The sequence below is a fragment of the Budorcas taxicolor genome, chromosome 11, assembly GCF_023091745.1.
Source record: "Budorcas taxicolor isolate Tak-1 chromosome 11, Takin1.1, whole genome shotgun sequence".
Taxonomy (NCBI): Eukaryota; Metazoa; Chordata; class Mammalia; order Artiodactyla; family Bovidae; genus Budorcas; species Budorcas taxicolor.
Window position 1 is genome coordinate 71,139,174 of NC_068920.1, and position 18,271 is coordinate 71,157,444.

Sequence of the window (18,271 nt, forward strand, 5' to 3'; positions counted from 1 at the left end):
GGGTCGCCGGCCGCGGGGCGGGGCGGGAGGCGGGGCGCTGACGTCGTGGCGCGGCCGGCGGTCGGGAAGGCGGGGAGGCGGCGGCCGGCTCGGCCCAGCCCGGCCCGGCCCAACCCGCAGCTGCGGCGGCACTCCGAGCCGGCTCCTGGCCACCCTCCGCCGCTGTCCAGTTTCTTACTTGGTCCGGGTGTCTGCGGTCCTGGTTCGGCCAGGCCTCGCCCGCCGCCGCTTCCCCCACTATGGCCCTGGTGCGGGGCGCCGAGCCGGCGGCGGGGCCCTCCCGCTGGCTACCCACGCACGTCCAGGTGACGGTGCTGCGGGCCCGCGGGCTGCGGGGCAAGAGCTCCGGCGCGGGCAGCACCAGCGACGCGTACACGGTGATCCAGGTGGGCCGCGAGAAGTACAGCACGTCGGTGGTGGAGAAGACGCCGGGATGTCCCGAGTGGCGCGAGGAGTGCTCCTTCGAGCTGCCACCCGGCGCCCTGGACGGCCTGCTACGGGCGCAGGAGGCCGATGCGGGCCCGGCGCCCTGGGCCGCGGGCTCAGCCGCCGCCTGCCAGCTGGTGCTCACCACCATGCACCGTTCGCTCATCGGCGTCGACAAATTCCTGGGCCAGGCCACGGTGGCGCTGGATGAGGTCTTCGGCGCAGGCCGCGCCCAGCACACTCAGTGAGTGCGGGGCGCGGAGGAGCAGAAACGGTTAAAGGCCTCGCGGGGCGGGGCTGCGGGACGCAGGACCCCACACCTTGGCGGGGGCGGTGCGCCCTTTTGCCTGGGGTTCAAGGGCGTAAACCGACACGTTGGTTCTTCACATATAGGGGCTCCTTCCGGCCGCCAAGTATGCTCTGAGCTGTGTTTGGCTGCTGGCAGATCTTTGGGAGGCCTGGGGGGTTGAGAATGGTGGTCTACTGTTAGGAGTAGATTGTCAAGTGAAGTTAGTGGGATCCAGAGACTCCTGGGCTGTGGGAACCTCAAGAAGGAAAATCTGGGGGCCATTCCTAGGGCCTCTGGGCCTGCCCCACTTTCTTCGAAGGGGAGTGTAACTGCCTGCGGACGCCTGTTCCACACCAGGCCCGCAGGGAAGTGGAGAGGCGCTGCCTCGCCTTGTGAGAGGAGGGCAGCGATTGAACGGAGGTGCCACACCAGATCCAGAGGCTGCAGAGGGCATCTACTGCTTCCTGGCACTCGGGTGCCCTCTGCTGCTTAGAGACGCCCCAAAGCCTACTCTTCAGTGTCCCTGATCGGAAAACAGGAGGACCTCTAAGAAGGAAACGCGTTAGTTAGGCTTCAGGTGTCCTGCCTGAGGTGGAGGCAGCATGTGCTTAAGGCACAGCAGGAGATGGTCTCCCAGTCACTTATACCTAGAAAGGCCAATGAGTTACTGTTTTTTTCTTTAATCATTTATTTTGGCAGCATTTAACTTTCCCTGTGTTAAGATCAAGGCTTCAGACTTGGAGCCTCATTTCCTGTTTTGGGCTTGGGCAGGATCTGGAGGCCAGACAACCAGCCATGGGTCTCTCAGATAGTTAACTGGGGTGATGCCACCCATAGGCCCCATGACCTCTGGATGGGGAGCGTAAGGGGCTGGGGGTCAGGGGTCCCATGGCTCCTGGATGAGGAGGGTAAGGGGTTGGGACAGGTGCTGGAAAGGTTTGCCCAAATGAAATGGCATCCAACTGAGTCAATCTAGGAAGGCTTGCTGGAGAAGGATGAGCCTGGTACAGACCCAGATGAAAGCAGTAATTGGACAAAAAAGATCTGACCTTGAACGCTTTAAAAACATGGGTACAGAAGGCCTTCATGGCTTGTTGTGGCTTTGGTGGGAAACTAGTTAGCACAGGGCAGGTTTGGGGAGGGCTGTGACCTAGTGCCATCTCTCCCTCCCTGGCCTCGCCTTCCCTCCTGACTTGCTGTTTGGTTGCTGGCTGTGGGATCACGTGGTATAGTTTGGCCCTCCTTTTGTTTTTTTCCTCCCCTTTTCTGTCCTCTCCCCCCTGCCTGGCTGAGGGAGCCCAAGGGGGTGGGGTGGGGCAGAAAGCTCTTCTCTGGCTCTCTTAGCCCTTTCTTTTCCAGGAGAGGCTCCTGCCCCCAAATTCATTCCATCCCTTTCTTTCCTGGTCCTTCAATCTCCACCTCTCAGCTAATCTGACCAGACTGGTAGATAACACATCCCGGGCTGGTGGGGGTGGGGTTGGGGGTGAGTACTAGAGGGGAGACTAAGAGCACAGACACAGAGTCTCTAGGCTTGTGGGGAGGGGCTTCTGTGAGGTCAGTGATTTGCGGGGGAAGGGGGTTGGGGAGGGGCTTTGATTTTTTTCAGTTCCTGCTCTTGCTTTCTTCTTGGCCTCTGGGTCTTCCTTAACTGAGCTGTCTTTCAGCCCGCATGCACCTGTTTTCAGCCAAGGACAGTCCCTCTTGGAGAACTGGACGTACCACCCCTTGATCTCAGTGGGAGCTTTAATTTACTTTAGAGAAGTCATCTTTTCCACAGGATCTTTCCACACCCACCTGGCTGCCTTTCCTGTGATGCATTGACCTGGGTTATTTATAGAACTTGGAGGGGGCAGGAGGAGGGGGACTTACGGGCAGCAGAAATGCCTGTGAAATCAGCCCAATCTTTTAGTTTATGGGACCAAACAGCATGCCCATTGACAGAGGTGAGGGCTGCTGCTCCCGCTCTAGTTTGCACCTTCCACCTCTGGCTCTGATGGCCACTCTTCATGGCCTTTCCTGGAGCACCTTGGCGTGAACTGCTAAGACAGTGAGTCTGCACATTTTCCAGTGGGGAGAGGATTAGGGTGTGCCCTCCTCAGCTCTGGATAATGGTGGCGAAGAAGTCCAGGAACCAGCTGTGGTGCTCTTAAGGAGAGCAGATGGCCCTGTGTTGCCCAGACAGCACTTGACTAGGGAAGAGCAGTCTCAAGCTTAGGAGGAGGGGCCTGTGGAGTTGCAGATTCCCTTCCCAAACCTGCCACCTTGTGGCCAGTCAAGTAAACGCTGGTGCCTCAGTATTTTCATCTGTAAAATGGGCTAATTTCATATCTTGACAAGGTTGATGTAAGAGATGAAACGAGCACCTAGTTCCTGGACATGTTTGGTGGTCAGTGAACGGCAGTGATGGTGGAGGGAGGTTTTGGTAGCCTGGTAGCTATGATCTGGGAGATGTCCCCTGTCTTAGAGGAGCCTCTCATGTGACAGGAGGAGATAATACAGAACTTAGCACCTGGGGAAGCCCCAGGACTGTGGTGGCAGGGTACTCACAGAAGTATGAGAGCTCCTAATGAAATGACCTGGCCCTTCACAGCCTTCCACCATTCTCTTTGCTGCTGGAGTTTTGAGAATTGGGCTAGTCTTGGGAGCCCTTTGCAGTTCTAGAGCCACGCTCAGATCAGCCTTAGATCTCTGCAGCTGTCTTTCCTGGCAGGGCAGCAGCATACTGTTTAAGAACATGAAAACTGGGATTTCCCAGTTCTATCACTTATTAGCAGGCAAGTTACTTAACCTGTTTCTTCAATTCTGTAAAGGTCCTATGTGATAACAGTCAGAATTGTACAAATTAAATACAGTGGTGTCTCTAAAAGTCTAATTATTGTCCTAGAGACATAGCAAGCTTTCAAGATATTCTTGTTGGGTTATTCCCAGGGCCCTCCTTATGTGCTGGTAATGATGATGAGGGCAAGGGTACTAGGTACCTCAATAGTCCCCGAAGCTGCTTTGTCAGTGGGATGCTATTTGAGGTGAGGGATTTCACCGGACGCTTCCAATTGATTAAAAAGAAAATTGTCGAAACAACATTTAATGGGATACACAAGGAAACTAACTATAACCCTCTCCCTTCAGTGAAACCATTCATGGATCACCGTGGCTCTGAAAATCCCGAGATACTTCTTTCTTTGGCCACTCCGAGCAGCTTGCAGGATCTGAGTTCTCCAACAAGGGATCGAACCCAGGCCCCTGCAGTGAAAGCACCAAGTCCTAGCCACTGGACTTGCAGGAAATTCCCTCTTTAGCTTCTTTAGATGTGTACTTTCTGCTTTGTACCTCAGTGCCATCCATAGTACTCCCCAGTGGGTACTTGTATGGAGAAAAATGGTCCCTTCCTGAAAAGAACCCCCTTCCTGGGCCTGTTGGACAGAGGGTTACAGTCTGGCTCCTTGGAAAGGCCACGTCTGTGGCCTCGATTTGGGTTAAATGGGACCATGGACAGGCTGCAGCTGTGGCCCTCAAAGTGGCTCGATCAGCCCTGGTCAGACCTGTCTCGTTGGTTTTATGAGGGCCTCCGGGGGGCCTGTGCTGCGGAGGACTTAGGTTGGCGACCTGAGCCCTCTGCCTGGGTGGCGGTGGTGCCCTGAGACCTCCTCGAGGAGGGTCTGGGGCCCTGGGAGAGGCACCTGAAGCCAGTGTAGCCTGCTGGTCTAAGGTGCCATGGTCTTTGAGGGCTCCCACCTGTCCCTAGCCTCCAGATGGACTGCGTGTTCCTCTTGTAGACAGATGGTGCGTGACCCACGGCCTCGTCCCTGCTGGCTTCCAGCTGTGACTGCTCCTCAGGAAGCAGCTGAGGCCATGAGGGTCCTTGGCTCTAGCTGCTGCTCCAGCCTCAGACCTGGCCGCTGGGGAAGTCTGCTTGGCTGCTGGGAAGGGCGTGGCTGTTCTTAAAAGCAGTAGTTAGGGCTTGGGGAGGCTGCATTCCCTGAGTTATGGGGCAGTTTTTATTTGGGGTTGCTTGAGCAGCAGCGTCTGGGGGTGTGGGGAGGGGTAGGAAGTGACTCCCCCGTCAGACTGGCAAGCACAGCAGCTTTCCCTTCCCTCCACAGCTGGCCCTGTTTTCCCCTCCCTGCTGGCAGCTGGGGACAGACGCAACTCAGCAGAGCTCCATGTGGGTGACCTTGAGAGCTGTCCCTTTCTTCTGATGGGGCTGCCTGCTCTCTTTATTGCTGCCACCCTGGTGCTGTGACACGCTCGCCAGCCACACCGACACTAAAAGGCTCATCTGGCCTCGTGCAGGTGTTTCCCCTGCCATTCCCACCCTGCGCAGGGACAGAAGATTAACACAATGACAGGAGCTCTGTGTGTTCTCTGGGAGTCTGTACCTTATTTTTTTTCCTGCTCAGGGCCGTCTTCTGCAAACTGGTGTGGTCGTGAAGAAGCCTTGCCCTTCCTCATGGCCAAGTAATAGGGATCAGTCCATGGAGTGGGTCATTTCTGCAGCTGGCAGTTCTGTCAAGGAGGAGTCTGATGGCTTTGTTCTGACTGAGCTGGCCTGTGGGGCTGGGCCCAGGTCTCCTCAGTGAGCATAATAAGCTAGTTTAGCTCCCAGGAGATAGTGCTGGTGGTGTAGGGGAGAGGGGGTGTTGTCAGGGGCCACCTTGACCTTCAGTTGACCCCAGGGGTGGGAAATGGAAGCACTGACCTCGACTGACCGTGGAATTCTAATGTCAGAGCTGTCAGAGTGCTTAGAGGTGTGGAAATGGAGGCTGGGAGGGCGAGTGGCAGGCTCAGGTATGTAGCAATTAGGAAGGGTGGGGCTCTGTGGTTTCTCTTAGGCCCTGGCAGCCTGAGGGGCTGAAGGACTGGGGGCAAAGAAGAGATGGCACTTGAGGCCCTGAGTGCATCCCAAGGTTTCTGTGGAAGTGCCAGAGGGCTTTTAGGGAGATGGGGACATTTCCACTGGGTTAGGGAAGGGGTCCTTGGGACTTCTCCGAGACGCTGAGGAACAGTCTAATCCACAGGCCTTTCTCTGAAACGCTGAGGAACAGTCTAATCCACAGGCCTTTCTGCCTGGGCAGAGGCCAGGGGAGGCCACTGGTTGGGCGGGGAGTTGAAAGGAGGGGAGCACATGACCCCAGCCTGCATGTTCAGAGGGTGCAGTCTTATTAGGAGGATAGACCCACATTTGAAGGAAGGGCCATGGCCGGGTGCTGTATTTTGGGGCCTAGCCAAGAAACACTGGAGATTTCAGAGCAGACAGAAGTCCTGGGCTCAGCTGTAGTCAGAGACAGCCTCCTGGAGGAGGAGTTACCCCAGACCTGTCAGGCTGGCCATCAGGGATCCCGTTTGCCACCTGGCTTGCTCTGAGTTCCCATACAGACCACATGTAGCACTCGTTTTTGGAGAATTGTCATTGCCTCATTTGTCTAGTGTATCATTGAGTATGTCCTGCTTAGGTGCTGACGCTGTCCTGAGGATTTGTCTTCCGTCAGCTTATAACAACCTCTTGAGGTGTAGGTACTGTTGCTGTGTTTAACAAGTGAGGAAACTGAGACACAGAGAGGTGAAGTGACTTTCCTAAAGGTACACAGTACATGGCTGTCAGGCTTGTACCCAGACAGTCTGGCTCCAGATTCTGTGCTCTTCAGCACCATGCTGCACCATCCGTCTGAGTCTTCCCTCCTGTCTCCCAGCATTCAGCTTGGCACGGAACCCGGTGTTCAGCAGCTGCCCTCCTTAGGGTTCATCTCTCCTCCCCAAAGTCCATCTCTGTGGTCAGGCTTGGAGGCTCTGGAAGCATGACCTGCTTCTCCTGTGAGAGGCCTCGACTGGCTGGGATAAGTGCGTTTAGTCTGCAGCTCCGTGTCTAGTCATAGCTTTCTCAGGAGATGGGGGTGTTGCCTGGTCGTTTGGGGAAGAGGGTATCACTGCCACTACGCTGTCTCACAGGAGTGAGGGAGGGGCTGGAAAGCTCTGCCTTGGCCCCAGACACCCCCAACCCCCACCCCAGGGAGATTTGCTCTCGTTGACTTGTGCAGTATAGCTGGGCTTGGGATATCATCACCAGATACCAGACTTCCTGACCTTTCCCAAAAAATGACATGCTTGTTTTACTGTGATGGAACCCTCTGAGCCATCTAGTTCCTCTTCTTACAGTCATGCGGCGGTTTGCTTTTTTCTTTCTTTGTTTTGTTCAACATACGGTAAGTAATTACTGGGCAACCACTGTGCCAAGGTTAGGGCTTTGGAGGAAACATGAGAAAGAAAATTTATAGCCCTTTCCCTAGGAAGGCAAAAATATGTTTGAGGCAAGACTTAATACAGGAAGGGTAATTAACTAAAAAGCAGTATATAAAAAGTATGAGAGAAAGGATCAAAAGAAGGACCAACTCACCAGGCTTGTGATCAGGGTGGCCTGCCTGTAGGAGGTAGAGCCTTGAATGACAGATGAGGTGTGATAGGGGCTGGGTGAGTTGGGAGGGAGACTGCCCCTCTGAAGGGAAAGGAAGTGGGATGGGCTGGGCCAGGAAAGGGAGTGGAGGGGAGCTGAGTTAGTTTAGCCATGTGCTTCTCTCAGTAAAACAGCCTGACTTTCTTCCACATTTATTTTTGAGTAGTTTACTGGTTTAAAAATTCTAAAGATACAGAGGTTACACAGTGAAAAATTTTCCTTGCCCTGACCTTGAGTCATCTAGCTCCTTTCTTTGGAGGCAACCAGGATTACCAGTTCTCATATACTTTTAAAAGCCAGTGCATTATAGCTTTCTTCTCCCCCTCACACTGTGTTTGCACAAATGCAGCTTTCTTCATGCACACAGTTCTATGCCTACTCTCAGCCTGGCTTCCCCACAGAGGGATGTCACTGCTTGTGTCCACCTGTTGCGGTGCTTTCCCGGTGGCTCAGCAGGTAAAGAATCTGCCTGCAATGTAGGAGACACAGCAGACGCTGGGTCTGCAAGGTTGGAGAGGAAACTGAAACTCACTCCAGTATTCTTGCCTGACAAATCCCATGGACAGAGGAGCTTGATGACCTATAGTCCATGGGGTTGCAAAGAGTCGGACACGACGGAAGGACTGAGCACGCCACCTGTAGTGTCTGAGCCGAGACCCTAGCAGGAGGACGGCCATACTTAGTTTTATCCTCTGGAACTCAGGACTCTGGTTCAGGGGGAATATTGGGTTAGGAGCACCGGGGAGGGGAGGGTGGGTAAGTAGAATGTCTTCCTTATTCCTCGTCTGCCAGAGATTCCCCTGGGAGGGCCATTCGCTGCTTCTCCTTTCTCCTGGGCAGGGTCTTCGCTCTTAGATCCTGGGCCACCTTCCTCCCATAGGGCTGACAACAGCCTGTGAAAGGTCCTGACAGACGGTAAATCCAAATCTTTATGTATGGGTTGACCTGCTTCTCAGAGTGCTTTCCCAGCATCACCTCATTTCCTTCTTCCCTGAGGGCAGGCAGGCTGACTCCCATTTTTACTGATGTTGAGACTGGGGTCTGAGGAGCGGGATGACCTATTCAAGGTCACGCAGCTCATTAGTGGTAGTCAGGTTTCCGACCCCTAAGCCCAGTGCTTTTCCCATACATCATGCTTTCAACTGTCCATACTTCCTGTTGCTTTGTGGTTAGACTTGTCTCCAAGTAGGTATGGATCCCTGGCCTCTGCCTGAGGCAAGCTGACGGAGACAGACCTTTGGAGCCTACAGCAGTAGGAGGGGTGAGGGCTGGTGGAGAAGTTTGTGCCCAGGCGGGAGGGAGGCTGAGCCTGCCTGGGCCGAGGTGAGCCCAAGCAGCCCATGCCCACAGAGGCAGGGGTAACTAATGAAACAATGGTTCTGGGCTCTGAAGACTGTTGCCCAGGGCCAGAGTAGGTGGTAAGAATCATCTGGCCTGATAAAAGGGCACTGTCCTCTCCTGCAGTTGAGTCTGGCTTGCAGTTTTTACCTTTGATACCAAATCAAAGGCAGGGTTAGGTTGTGAGCGTTGAGATCCATAAGGGAGTGGCCTCCTCCCTGCATCCTGTCTGCTGGTGTGTGAGGAGGTCGGCCGGAGGGAGATCTGGGGAGGAGGGAAGGCATCCAGATGGAGGAGCCTATGGGGAAAACTTTTCCAGCTAGCTCTTCAAACTCTGGGTAATACGGTTTTAGTTGGTATTTCTCCCTGTCTTCACTGGCTTATTTTATCATCCCTCTTTTACAGAGGTGAAGTGGGTGGTTGAAAGACACTTTGTAAGTCAGATCCAGGACTAGAACCTGGGTCTCCTGTCTTACAGCTCGCTGAGGTTTTTCCTCACGTGAACTGTGAACTTCCAGATGTTCAAGCTGGTTTTAGAAAAGGCAGAGGAACCAGAGATCAAATTGCCAACATCTGCTGGATCATGGATAAAGCAAGAGAGTTCCAGAAAAACATCTACTTCTGCTTTATTGACTATGCCAAAGCCTTTGACTGTGTGGATCACAAGAAACTGTGGAAAAGTCTGAAAGAGATGGGAATACCAGACCACCTGACCTGCCTCTTGAGAAACCTATATGCAGGTCAGGAAGCAACAGTTAGAACTGGACATGGAACAACAGACTGGTTCCAAATAGGAAAAGGAGTATGTCAAGGCTGTATATTGTCACCCTGCTTATTTAACTTCTGTGCAGAGTACATCATGAGAAACGCTGGGCTGGAAGAAGCACAAGCTGGAATCAAGATTGGCAGGAGAAATATCAATAATAACCTCAGATATGCAGATGACACCACCCTCATGGCAGAAAGTGAAGAGGAATTAAAAGCCCCTTGATGACGGTGAAAGAGGAGAGTGAAAAAGTTGGCTTAAAGCTCAACATTCAGAAAACGAAGATCATGGCATCTGGTCCCATCACTTCATGGCAAATAGATGGGGAAACAGTGTCAGACTTTATTTTTCTGGGCTCCAAAATCACTGCAGATGGTGATTGCAGCCATGAAATTAAAAGACGCTTACTCCTTGGAAGGAAAGTTATGACCAACCTAGATAGCATATTCAAAAGCAGGGACATTGCTTTGCCAACAAAGTTCCGTCTAGTCAAGGCTATGGTTTTTCCTGTGGTCATGTATGGATGTGAGAGTTGGACCGTGAAGAAGGCTGAGCGCCGAAGAATTGATGCTTTTGAACTGTGAACTGTGGTGTTGGAAAAGATTCTTGAGAGTCCCTTGGACTGCAAATGAGATCCCACCAGTCCATTCTAAAGGAGATTAGTCCTGGGTATTCTTTGGAAGGAATGATGCTAAAGCTGAAACTCCAGTACTTTGACTACCTCATGCGAAGAGTTGACTCATTGGAAAAGACTGATGCTGGGAGGGATTGGGGGCAGGAGGAGAAGGGGACGACAGAAGATGAGATGGCTGGATGGCATCACGGACTCGATGCATGTGAGTCTGAGTGAACTCCGGGAGCTGGTGATGGACAGGGAGGCCTGGTGTGCTGCGATTCATGGGGTCGCAAAGAGTCGGACATGACTGAGTGACTGAACTGAACTGAGGATTTTCCACTATTCCTTTAAAATAATTTTTTAAACTTTTTTTAAAGAAATATTTTATTTTTTAGAAAATTAATTTACCCCTTGGCTGCACTGGGTCTTAGTTGCTGCACGTGGGCTTCTCGCTAGTTGTGGTGCGCAGGTTCCAGGGCACGTGGCCTCTGAGTTATGGTGCATCGGCTTAGCTGCCCTGTGGCCTGTGGGATCTTAGTTCCCTGACCAGGGATCAAAGCTGCATCCCCTGCATCGGAAGGCGGATTCTTCATCACTGGACCACCAGGGAAGTTCCTAAAATAATTATTTTTCCCAGCCTATTTCTGGGGTTGAAGCTAAGCCCTGTCCATGCCATCTCATCTATCCAGCATGTGTTGGAGCAGGCCCAGTCCCTGGGCTGTGGGGTGAAAGGTGAGTAGCATTCCGTGCCATCAGTAAGCAGCCCAGGTGGAGTGGCCCTGCTGCAGGCACAGAGACAACAGCTTGGAGAAAGGCACTCTGGGCCCCTCCTTACCTTCCCCATTGCTCCTGTCCTAGTTTAAGCAGGTTTTTTTCTTTTCTTCTTAACGTCTCCTGCAGACTTAGCATAGCTGCTTCAGCTTTTTTTATAAGCCAGAATGCAGTGTATTAATTTTTGATGAGAAATAACTGCTAAGGCACAGGGAATTGCCTGGCTCAGCCTGGCTGTGGGACCTGACCTGGGGTGGCCGGCTCTGTGGCCGGCTCTGCGGCCTCACCTCTCGCCTGCTCCTTTCCCTGCTGCCCTGTGCTCTTCCTAGAGCCCAGCGGCCATAGGTCTTATTCTTGTTTCCTATCCTGTAGTGCTCTTCCAGGCCCAGTGGAAAGCTGCAGCTCTCTAGCATGATGTTTGGGGCAGTCTCCTCTATCTGCTCCAAAGCACCTTTCTGTCCATCTTCACTTCTCCAGCCCTGAGCATCTGGATATTCCGTTCCTCCCACCTGGAATGTCTCTGCACCTGCCTCCTTGCCTCCCGCCTTCAAGGCCCAGTATGAGTGTTGCATCTGTCAATGAAAATAATCAATAAACAGTCTGTTATAAAAATAGGAAAGAATTTCGTTTGAGCCAAACTGAGGATTAGCCTGGACACCCACTTCCCAGATTACTCTTGAGAAACTGCTCTGGAGAAGCATGGTTTCCAGCACAAGTTTATATATCTTGTCAGAACAAAGAACATGAAACAAGTCAGGGATATATGTCAAGAAGACCTCCACCCACCCACCCACAAGCATGTACACAGCAAGTCAGCATGGCCTTGCACCTGGGAAGGGAATCTTATTAAGGGAGGACCAGCATTGGGTCCCCTGGAGAAGGGAGCAGCTACCCTCTCCAGTATTCTGGCCTGGAGAATTCCATGGATTGGATAGTTCGCGAGGTCACAAAGAGTTGGACAGGACTGAGCGACTTTCACTTACGAGAATTTATGAGCATTGGTGACACAAGAAGAGAAGTATTTAATCTTTATTTTTAACATGGGCATGCTTTACTTTTTGTTAGTGTCTTTTCTCTAATAATTAAAGCAGATGTCTAACGTATGTTTGTAACCTCATGGCAAATAGATGGGAAAAAAGTGGAAACAGTGACATTTTATTTTTTTGGGTTCTGAAATCACTGCAAGTGGTGACTGCAGCAACACAATTAATAGATGCTTGCTCCTTGGAAGAAAAGCTATGACAAGCCTAGACCAGCATATTAAAAAGCAGAGACAACCACTTTGCTGACAAAGGTCCATGTAGTCAAAGCTATGGTTTTTTAGTAGTCATGTACAGATGGGAGTTGGACCATAGGGAAGGCTGAACGCCAAAGAATTGATGCTTTCGAACTGTAGTGTTGGAGAAGACTCTTGAGAGTCCCTTGGACTGCAAGATCAAACCAGTCAATCCTAAAGGAAATCAACCCTGATAATTCACTGGAAGGACTGATGCTGGAGCTGAAGCTCCAATACTTTGGCCACTTGATGTGAAGAGACTCATAGAAAAGACCCTGATACTGGGAAAGATTGAGGGCAAGAGGAGAAGGGGGCATCAGAGGATGAGATGGTTGGATGGCATCATGGACTCAATGGACATGAGTTTGAGCAAACTCCAGGAGATAGTGAAGGACAGGGAAGCCTGGCATGCTGCAGTTCATGGGGTCACAGAGAGTCAGACACGACGTAGCAGCTGAACAGCAACAACAATGTGACGTAGCAGCTGAACAGCAACAACAATGTATGTTTGATAGGCCATAAACAGGCTATTTTAGTTAGTATAAGATTCAGGTTTTCTCAGCTATAAGCCAGAATGACTTCCTGTATCTCAATATGTGAAAATTTCTTTTATCACATCCTTTACCACTTCTCCTGAAATATTCTTCCATTTAGCCTATCTGTGCATTTTATTTGTACATTTTTATGGTGTTAATCACTTTCTTCCTTTATTTATGTGGCTGTCTTATCTCCCTACTATGATGTAAGGTTCTCAAGGACACTCCCTTTTTTTTTTCTTTTAATTTTGGCAAATACTTAGGAAATATTCTGAGCCTGGCTGAGGGCTCCTCTGGTTAGATGGGATTTCATGGGCAAGTTCCCTGTGCCTGTGAGACTTTGTGGGTGTCAGGATCTCACGTGCCATGCCCTGTGCTGAGGCTCTGGAGGTGTGTAGATGGCACAAGACTCAGGTATGCGACCAGGAGAAGGGCGCAGTCTACGGGACAGGGAGAAGAAATCCTGTGTCCTGGCCCAACTACCCTCACCTCCACAGGGATCTAATAGAAAGGCCCTGTTAGTCTCAAGTGGGACCGAAGGAGAGTATAGCTGAGTCAGTATGTGTTTCCAACCATTTCCAGCAGATGCTGGTGCTTTTCAAAAAACATCACCATGGTGCTTGTTAACAGACAAAATCAGCAGTTCCTTAATCATCCAGTCGGTATCCAGTCCATATTCAAATTGCCCTGATATCAGGACTCCCTGTTTATGAGTGGTTTGTTGAATCAGGATCCAAATGGGGCTCCCTCCCAGCTGGGGCCTGGTTGTTAGGTCTCCCAGGGCAACAGTCCCCTCCTCCCTCACCTGAGGGAGGAGCTGAGTCACTTGTCCTTGAGAACATCCACATTGTGGCTGATGGCTTCCCCTTTGATGTCTTTCACCCTAATTTTGCAGCCCCTGAGGGCTAGCTGCTGGGTCTGGAAGGCCTGCTCCCTAGACCCTGCCTCCTGTAGGAGTCCCTCTGCCTGAGGAGGCTGACTCTGCTACGGCCTCAGCAGGCACACCAGCTCCATCTCCACTTCAGTGGGGCTGAGATTAAGCAGTGGGTTCTGGACTGTTAGCTGACCCAGCTACCATGAAGTTTTCCATTCAGCCTTTCTCCCAATGGATTTTAGTATCCATTAGTGATTGCTGCCTAGCACTCTAGTTTTTTTTTTTTTGTTTTTTTTTTTTCTAATTAGCAGAAATCTGGCATAAGGAAGAGTTTTAGTTTTCCCTGTGATTATTTGGTCATTCTACATAGGAACATCAGGAATGGCAATTCTTTGCCATTGTTTTTCAGTTTGTGGTTGTCCAAATTAGAAATCCGTAATGGTGTGATGACAGCAGTCACTTACATGATGGGGGTTTCCTGCCAAAGAGAAACTGTAGGACTTTGTGAGCCTGGAGAAAGGGAGACAGGGTGGTCTCTGAAGGCTTCAGGCCTTTTCAGCTGTTGTTATTGAGTCACTCAGTTGGTCCGATTCTTCACGACCCCATGGACTGTAGATGTCCAGGCTCCTCTGTCCATGGAATTCTCCGGGCAAGAACACTGGAGTGGGTCGCCATTTCCTTCTCCAGGGCATCTTCCTGACTCAGGGATCAAACCTGGTTTTCCTGCATTGCAGGCAGATTCTTTACTGTTTGAGCCACCAGGGAAGCCCTCAGGCCTTTCCAAAGCAAGCGATTTAATCAATACAGTGTTACTTGAAGTGACTGATGGCTGCTGGCCTAGAATAGGGATTTGGGGCAGATTGTTATGCCCATCAGAATGTCATGGACAGGTATCTTGATGTCTTCTCCTAGAGTTTCCCCCAACATCTGCTTTGTGAGCTGCAGTGTTCTCCTCTCTGGAGCTCTGTAGCCCCCACTTGTACTGACTCCCTGGGGAGGCTCAATGGGGAGAGTAAGCCCTGGAAAGGACAACTGGATAAGTATATCTTTCCTTCACATTGGTGGTTCTTTCAGGAGATTCTTCAGCCAGAACACCGGGCAGGACAGCTGTCTTCTCAGGGCCCCTCAACTTCATTTGTCTTGGGGTGCAGTTCATTCCTACAGCCGTCAGCTTTGCAGGCCCCTCATCCCCAGCATGGTGGTAGCTGTTCCCTAGCCTGAGGTAGGCCTGTCTCTGAAGATGGTGGCTACGGCCAGAAGGGAGAAGCTGCAGATGAGTAGGCAGGTAAGGCTCAGGTGGGGACCAGCCTGGGACAGTTGGAGATTGTGGTCTTGGGGACACGAGGAGAAGCTCTGGGAGCAGCCTGCCCCTGAGGCAGCAGGTACACCTGGCTGCTTTTGCTTGTCTGGAGTCACCTTCACTGCCTTGCTGGGTGTTTGAGGGTCAGACTGAGCACTGTGGTGAGACGCTCAGGAGCTGCAGAGCCTTTGGCTGGTTCCTTGCCCCTTACCAGCAAGGCTCTCTTGTACCCAATGGGACATGAGGTGTCTCTCCTCTCCTTTGAGATCTCAGCCTGGGAGCCATGCACTGGGACAGGAAGGGGAAGACGTGCTCAGCATGTGTTTTGCAGCAAGCCTTATAGAGGCAGCACAGCCCGAGCAGTGAGACTAGCATCGTCCAGCTCCTTCTCTGGGAACTACACTCAGCACCTTCCACAGAGCCCTCGCTTTAGCTTTCAGCTGTATCTGTAAGTGTCCTTTATTGTTTTGTGCCTCTGTTAGCAAGATGTGTTCTAAGGTAATTGCTTTATCACTGTATGCCATTTCAGCATAAAAAGTAGGAATCCTCTACTTTCAGATAGCAGCAGAAGCCTGTAACTTTAAAGTTCAAAGTAGTGATAGAGGTGATGAGCGTAGACAAGACTTGGCAACGCCTGCTGCAGCTGTCACGTGGTATGAAAATGCCTGGTTTCCCTTGGTGGCGCGTTCAGAGGTACTGCTGCTCTACAAAGATTTGCAAAAACTCATAGTCGAAAAAAGTGCCAAATTTCAGTTAGAGATGAGGGGAGATAGAGATGTAATTCTCCTATCTAACACATACCCCCTGCTTTAGAGAAATTCCTTGGTTGGGAAGGAACATGGGGGTTTCTGGGTCCAGGTGTGTGTGCTGTACTTGGGGAGGGAGGCAGTCTAGTGCAGTGATCAGGGTCAGCTGCTCTGGAGACAAGCAGCCTGAGATCAAATCCTGGTTCCTCTGTTTACTAAAAAGAAGCATGTGCTGTAACCCTGTGGACTTCTCTCTGTCCTAGTGCTTGCATCTGCAAAATATGTAAGCTAACATTTGTGTGGCACTTCCTGTGTGCCAGACCTTGTTCTGTGTGCTTCACGTGTAATCTGTTTAATTGTCAGCGTGGTCTTGTGAAGGAAGCCAACATCCATTACCCTCATTTTATAGGTAAGTACGAAAAGGCAGAGAGAGACAGGGGAACCCACTCTCCGTCATGCAGCTGGTTATGTGGTGAGCTGGGTCTTAGACCAGGCAGCCAGGCTCCAGAGTCCAGGCTGGTAGCCACTTTCAAGGTCAGCCTCCCACACCTGCGTCATAGGGCTGTTAAGGGTATTATTTGGATCTGATTTGGTGTGTTGAGTGCTTAGTACAGTGCCTGCCCGCAGTAGATGCTAAATGAGAGGTGTAGTTGTTGATGCTAAGATTATTGCCCTAGTGACGGGCTAGCATGGGATCAACAGCTGACCTCCATTCAGGAAATGGGCACTTACCAGAGCTAATGGGTGTATTCTCTCAGGGAAGTTAATGGAATTCTTAGCTCAGGGATTGGGGATGAGGGCTTCAGGGTTAAAGAAGGCATCCTTTTGGAACTGTCTGTCTCCTGAAGCCTGGCATGTGGCTCCCACCTCAGGAGGCTCTTTCTGGGGACAGGGGTACCCTCTTTGCTTTGGGAGCTTCTGGTCTCATGATTAAGACTTGTGGGTTTGTGGTGATATAAGCATTACATATACATTCAGTTGTGAATAGGGACAAACAAGTTCCTAAGTAATTTCATAGATTAATTTGTTAGTTAATTGAAAAGATACTTGACTATCCACTCTTTCAAACCTGGTGACACAGAGATGAGCAGAATAAAGTTCCTGCCTGTAGAGCTGGGAAAGACAGACATTCAACAGCAGTGTGTTGTTCAGTCGCCAAATCATGCCGGACTCTGTGACCCCATGAACTGCAGCATGCCAGGCTTCCCTGTCCTTCAGTGTCTCCTGGAATTTGCTCAAACTCATACCATTGAATCCGTGGTATCATTCAGCCATCCATCTCAAGCTCTGTCACCTCCTTCTTCTCTTGTCCTCAATCTTTCTCGACATCAGGGTCTTTTCTGATGAGTCGGCTCTTCACATCAGATGGCCAAAGTATTGGAGCTTGAGCTCCAGCGTCAGTCCTTCCAGTGGATATTCAGGGTTGATCTCCTTTAGGATTGACTGATTTGATCTCCTTGCAGTCCAAGGGACTCTCAAGAGTCTTCTGCAGCACCACAATTCAAAAGCATCAGTTCTTTGGTGCTCAGCCTTCTTTATGGTCCAGCTGTCACATCCATACATGACTACTGGAAAAACCATAGCTTTGACTATATGGACCTTTGTCAGCAAAGTGATGTCTCTGCTTTTTAATATGCTGTCTAGGTTTGTCACAGCCTTTCTTCCAAGGAGCAAGCATCTTTTAATTTCATGGCTGCAGTGATTTTGGAGTCCAAGAAAAGAAAATCTGTCATTTGTTTCCATTTTTTCCTCATCAGTTTACCATGAAGTGATGGGACCAGGTACCAAGATGTTAGTTTTTTGAATGTTGAGTCTTTTAAAAAATTTTATTTAATTGGCAGCAAATTACTTTACAACATTGTGGTGGTTTTTGCCATACATTGACATGAATCAGCCTGAATGTTGGCCTTAAGCCAGCTTTTTCACTCTCCTCTGTAACCTTCATCAAGAGGCTCTTTAGTTCCTCTTCACTTTCTGCTATTAAAATGGTATCATCTGCATATCTGGGGTTATTAATATTTCTCCTGCCATTCTCGATTCCAGCTTGCACTTCATCCAGCCCGGCTTTTCACATGATGTACTCTGCACGTAAGTTAAATAAGCAGGGTGACAATATATAGCCTTGACGTATTCCTCTCCCAATTTTGAACCAGTCTGTTATTCCATGTCCAGTTCTAACTGTTGCTTCTTGACCTCCATTCAGATTTCTCAGGAGGCAGGTAAGTTCAGGTCAGTTCAGTTCAGTCGCTCAGTCGTGTCCGAATCTTTGCAACCCCATGAATCACAGCACGCCAGGCCTCCCTGTCCATCACCATCTCCCAGAGTTCACTCAGACTCACATGCATCGAGTCCGTGATGCCATCCAGCCATCTCATCCTCGGTCGTCCCCTTCTCCTCCTGCCCCCAATCCCTCCCAGCATCAGAGTCTTTTCCAATGAGTCAACTCTTCGCATGAGGTGGCCAAAGTACTGGAGTTTCAGCTTTAGCATCATTCCTTACAAAGAAATCCCAGGGTTGATCTCCTTCAGAATGGACTGGTTGGATCTCCTTGCAGTCCAAGGGACTCTCAAGAGTCTTCTCCAACACCACAGTTCAAAAGCATCAATTCTTCGGTGCTCAGCCTTCCTCACAGTCCAGTGACCACAGGAAAAACCATAGCCTTGACTAGACGGACCTTAGTCAGCAAAGTAATGTCTCTGCTTTTTGATATGCTATCTAGGTTGGTCATAACTTTCCTTCCAAGGAGTAAGCGTCTTTTAATTTCATGGCTGCAGTCACCATCTGCAGTGATTTTGGAGCCCAAAAAAATAAAGTCTGCCACTGTTTCCACTGTTTCCCCATCTATTTGCCATGAAGTGATGGGACCAGATGCCATGATCTTAGTTTTC

The 18,271-nt window shown here is 50.6% G+C and overlaps 1 protein-coding gene across 1 annotated transcript in view; it reads left to right on the top strand.

Moving 5' to 3' along the window:
• Nucleotides 1-230: 230 nt before the first annotated feature.
• The window catches only part of LOC128055849 (rab11 family-interacting protein 5-like), a 171,002-nt gene continuing 152,961 nt past the window's right edge, over nt 231-18,271 (top strand). The window contains exon 1 of the mRNA XM_052648406.1: nt 231-670. Within this exon, the coding sequence (XP_052504366.1) occupies nt 240-670 (431 nt within the window). The 5' untranslated portion in view covers nt 231-239. The remainder of the gene's footprint in view (nt 671-18,271) is intronic.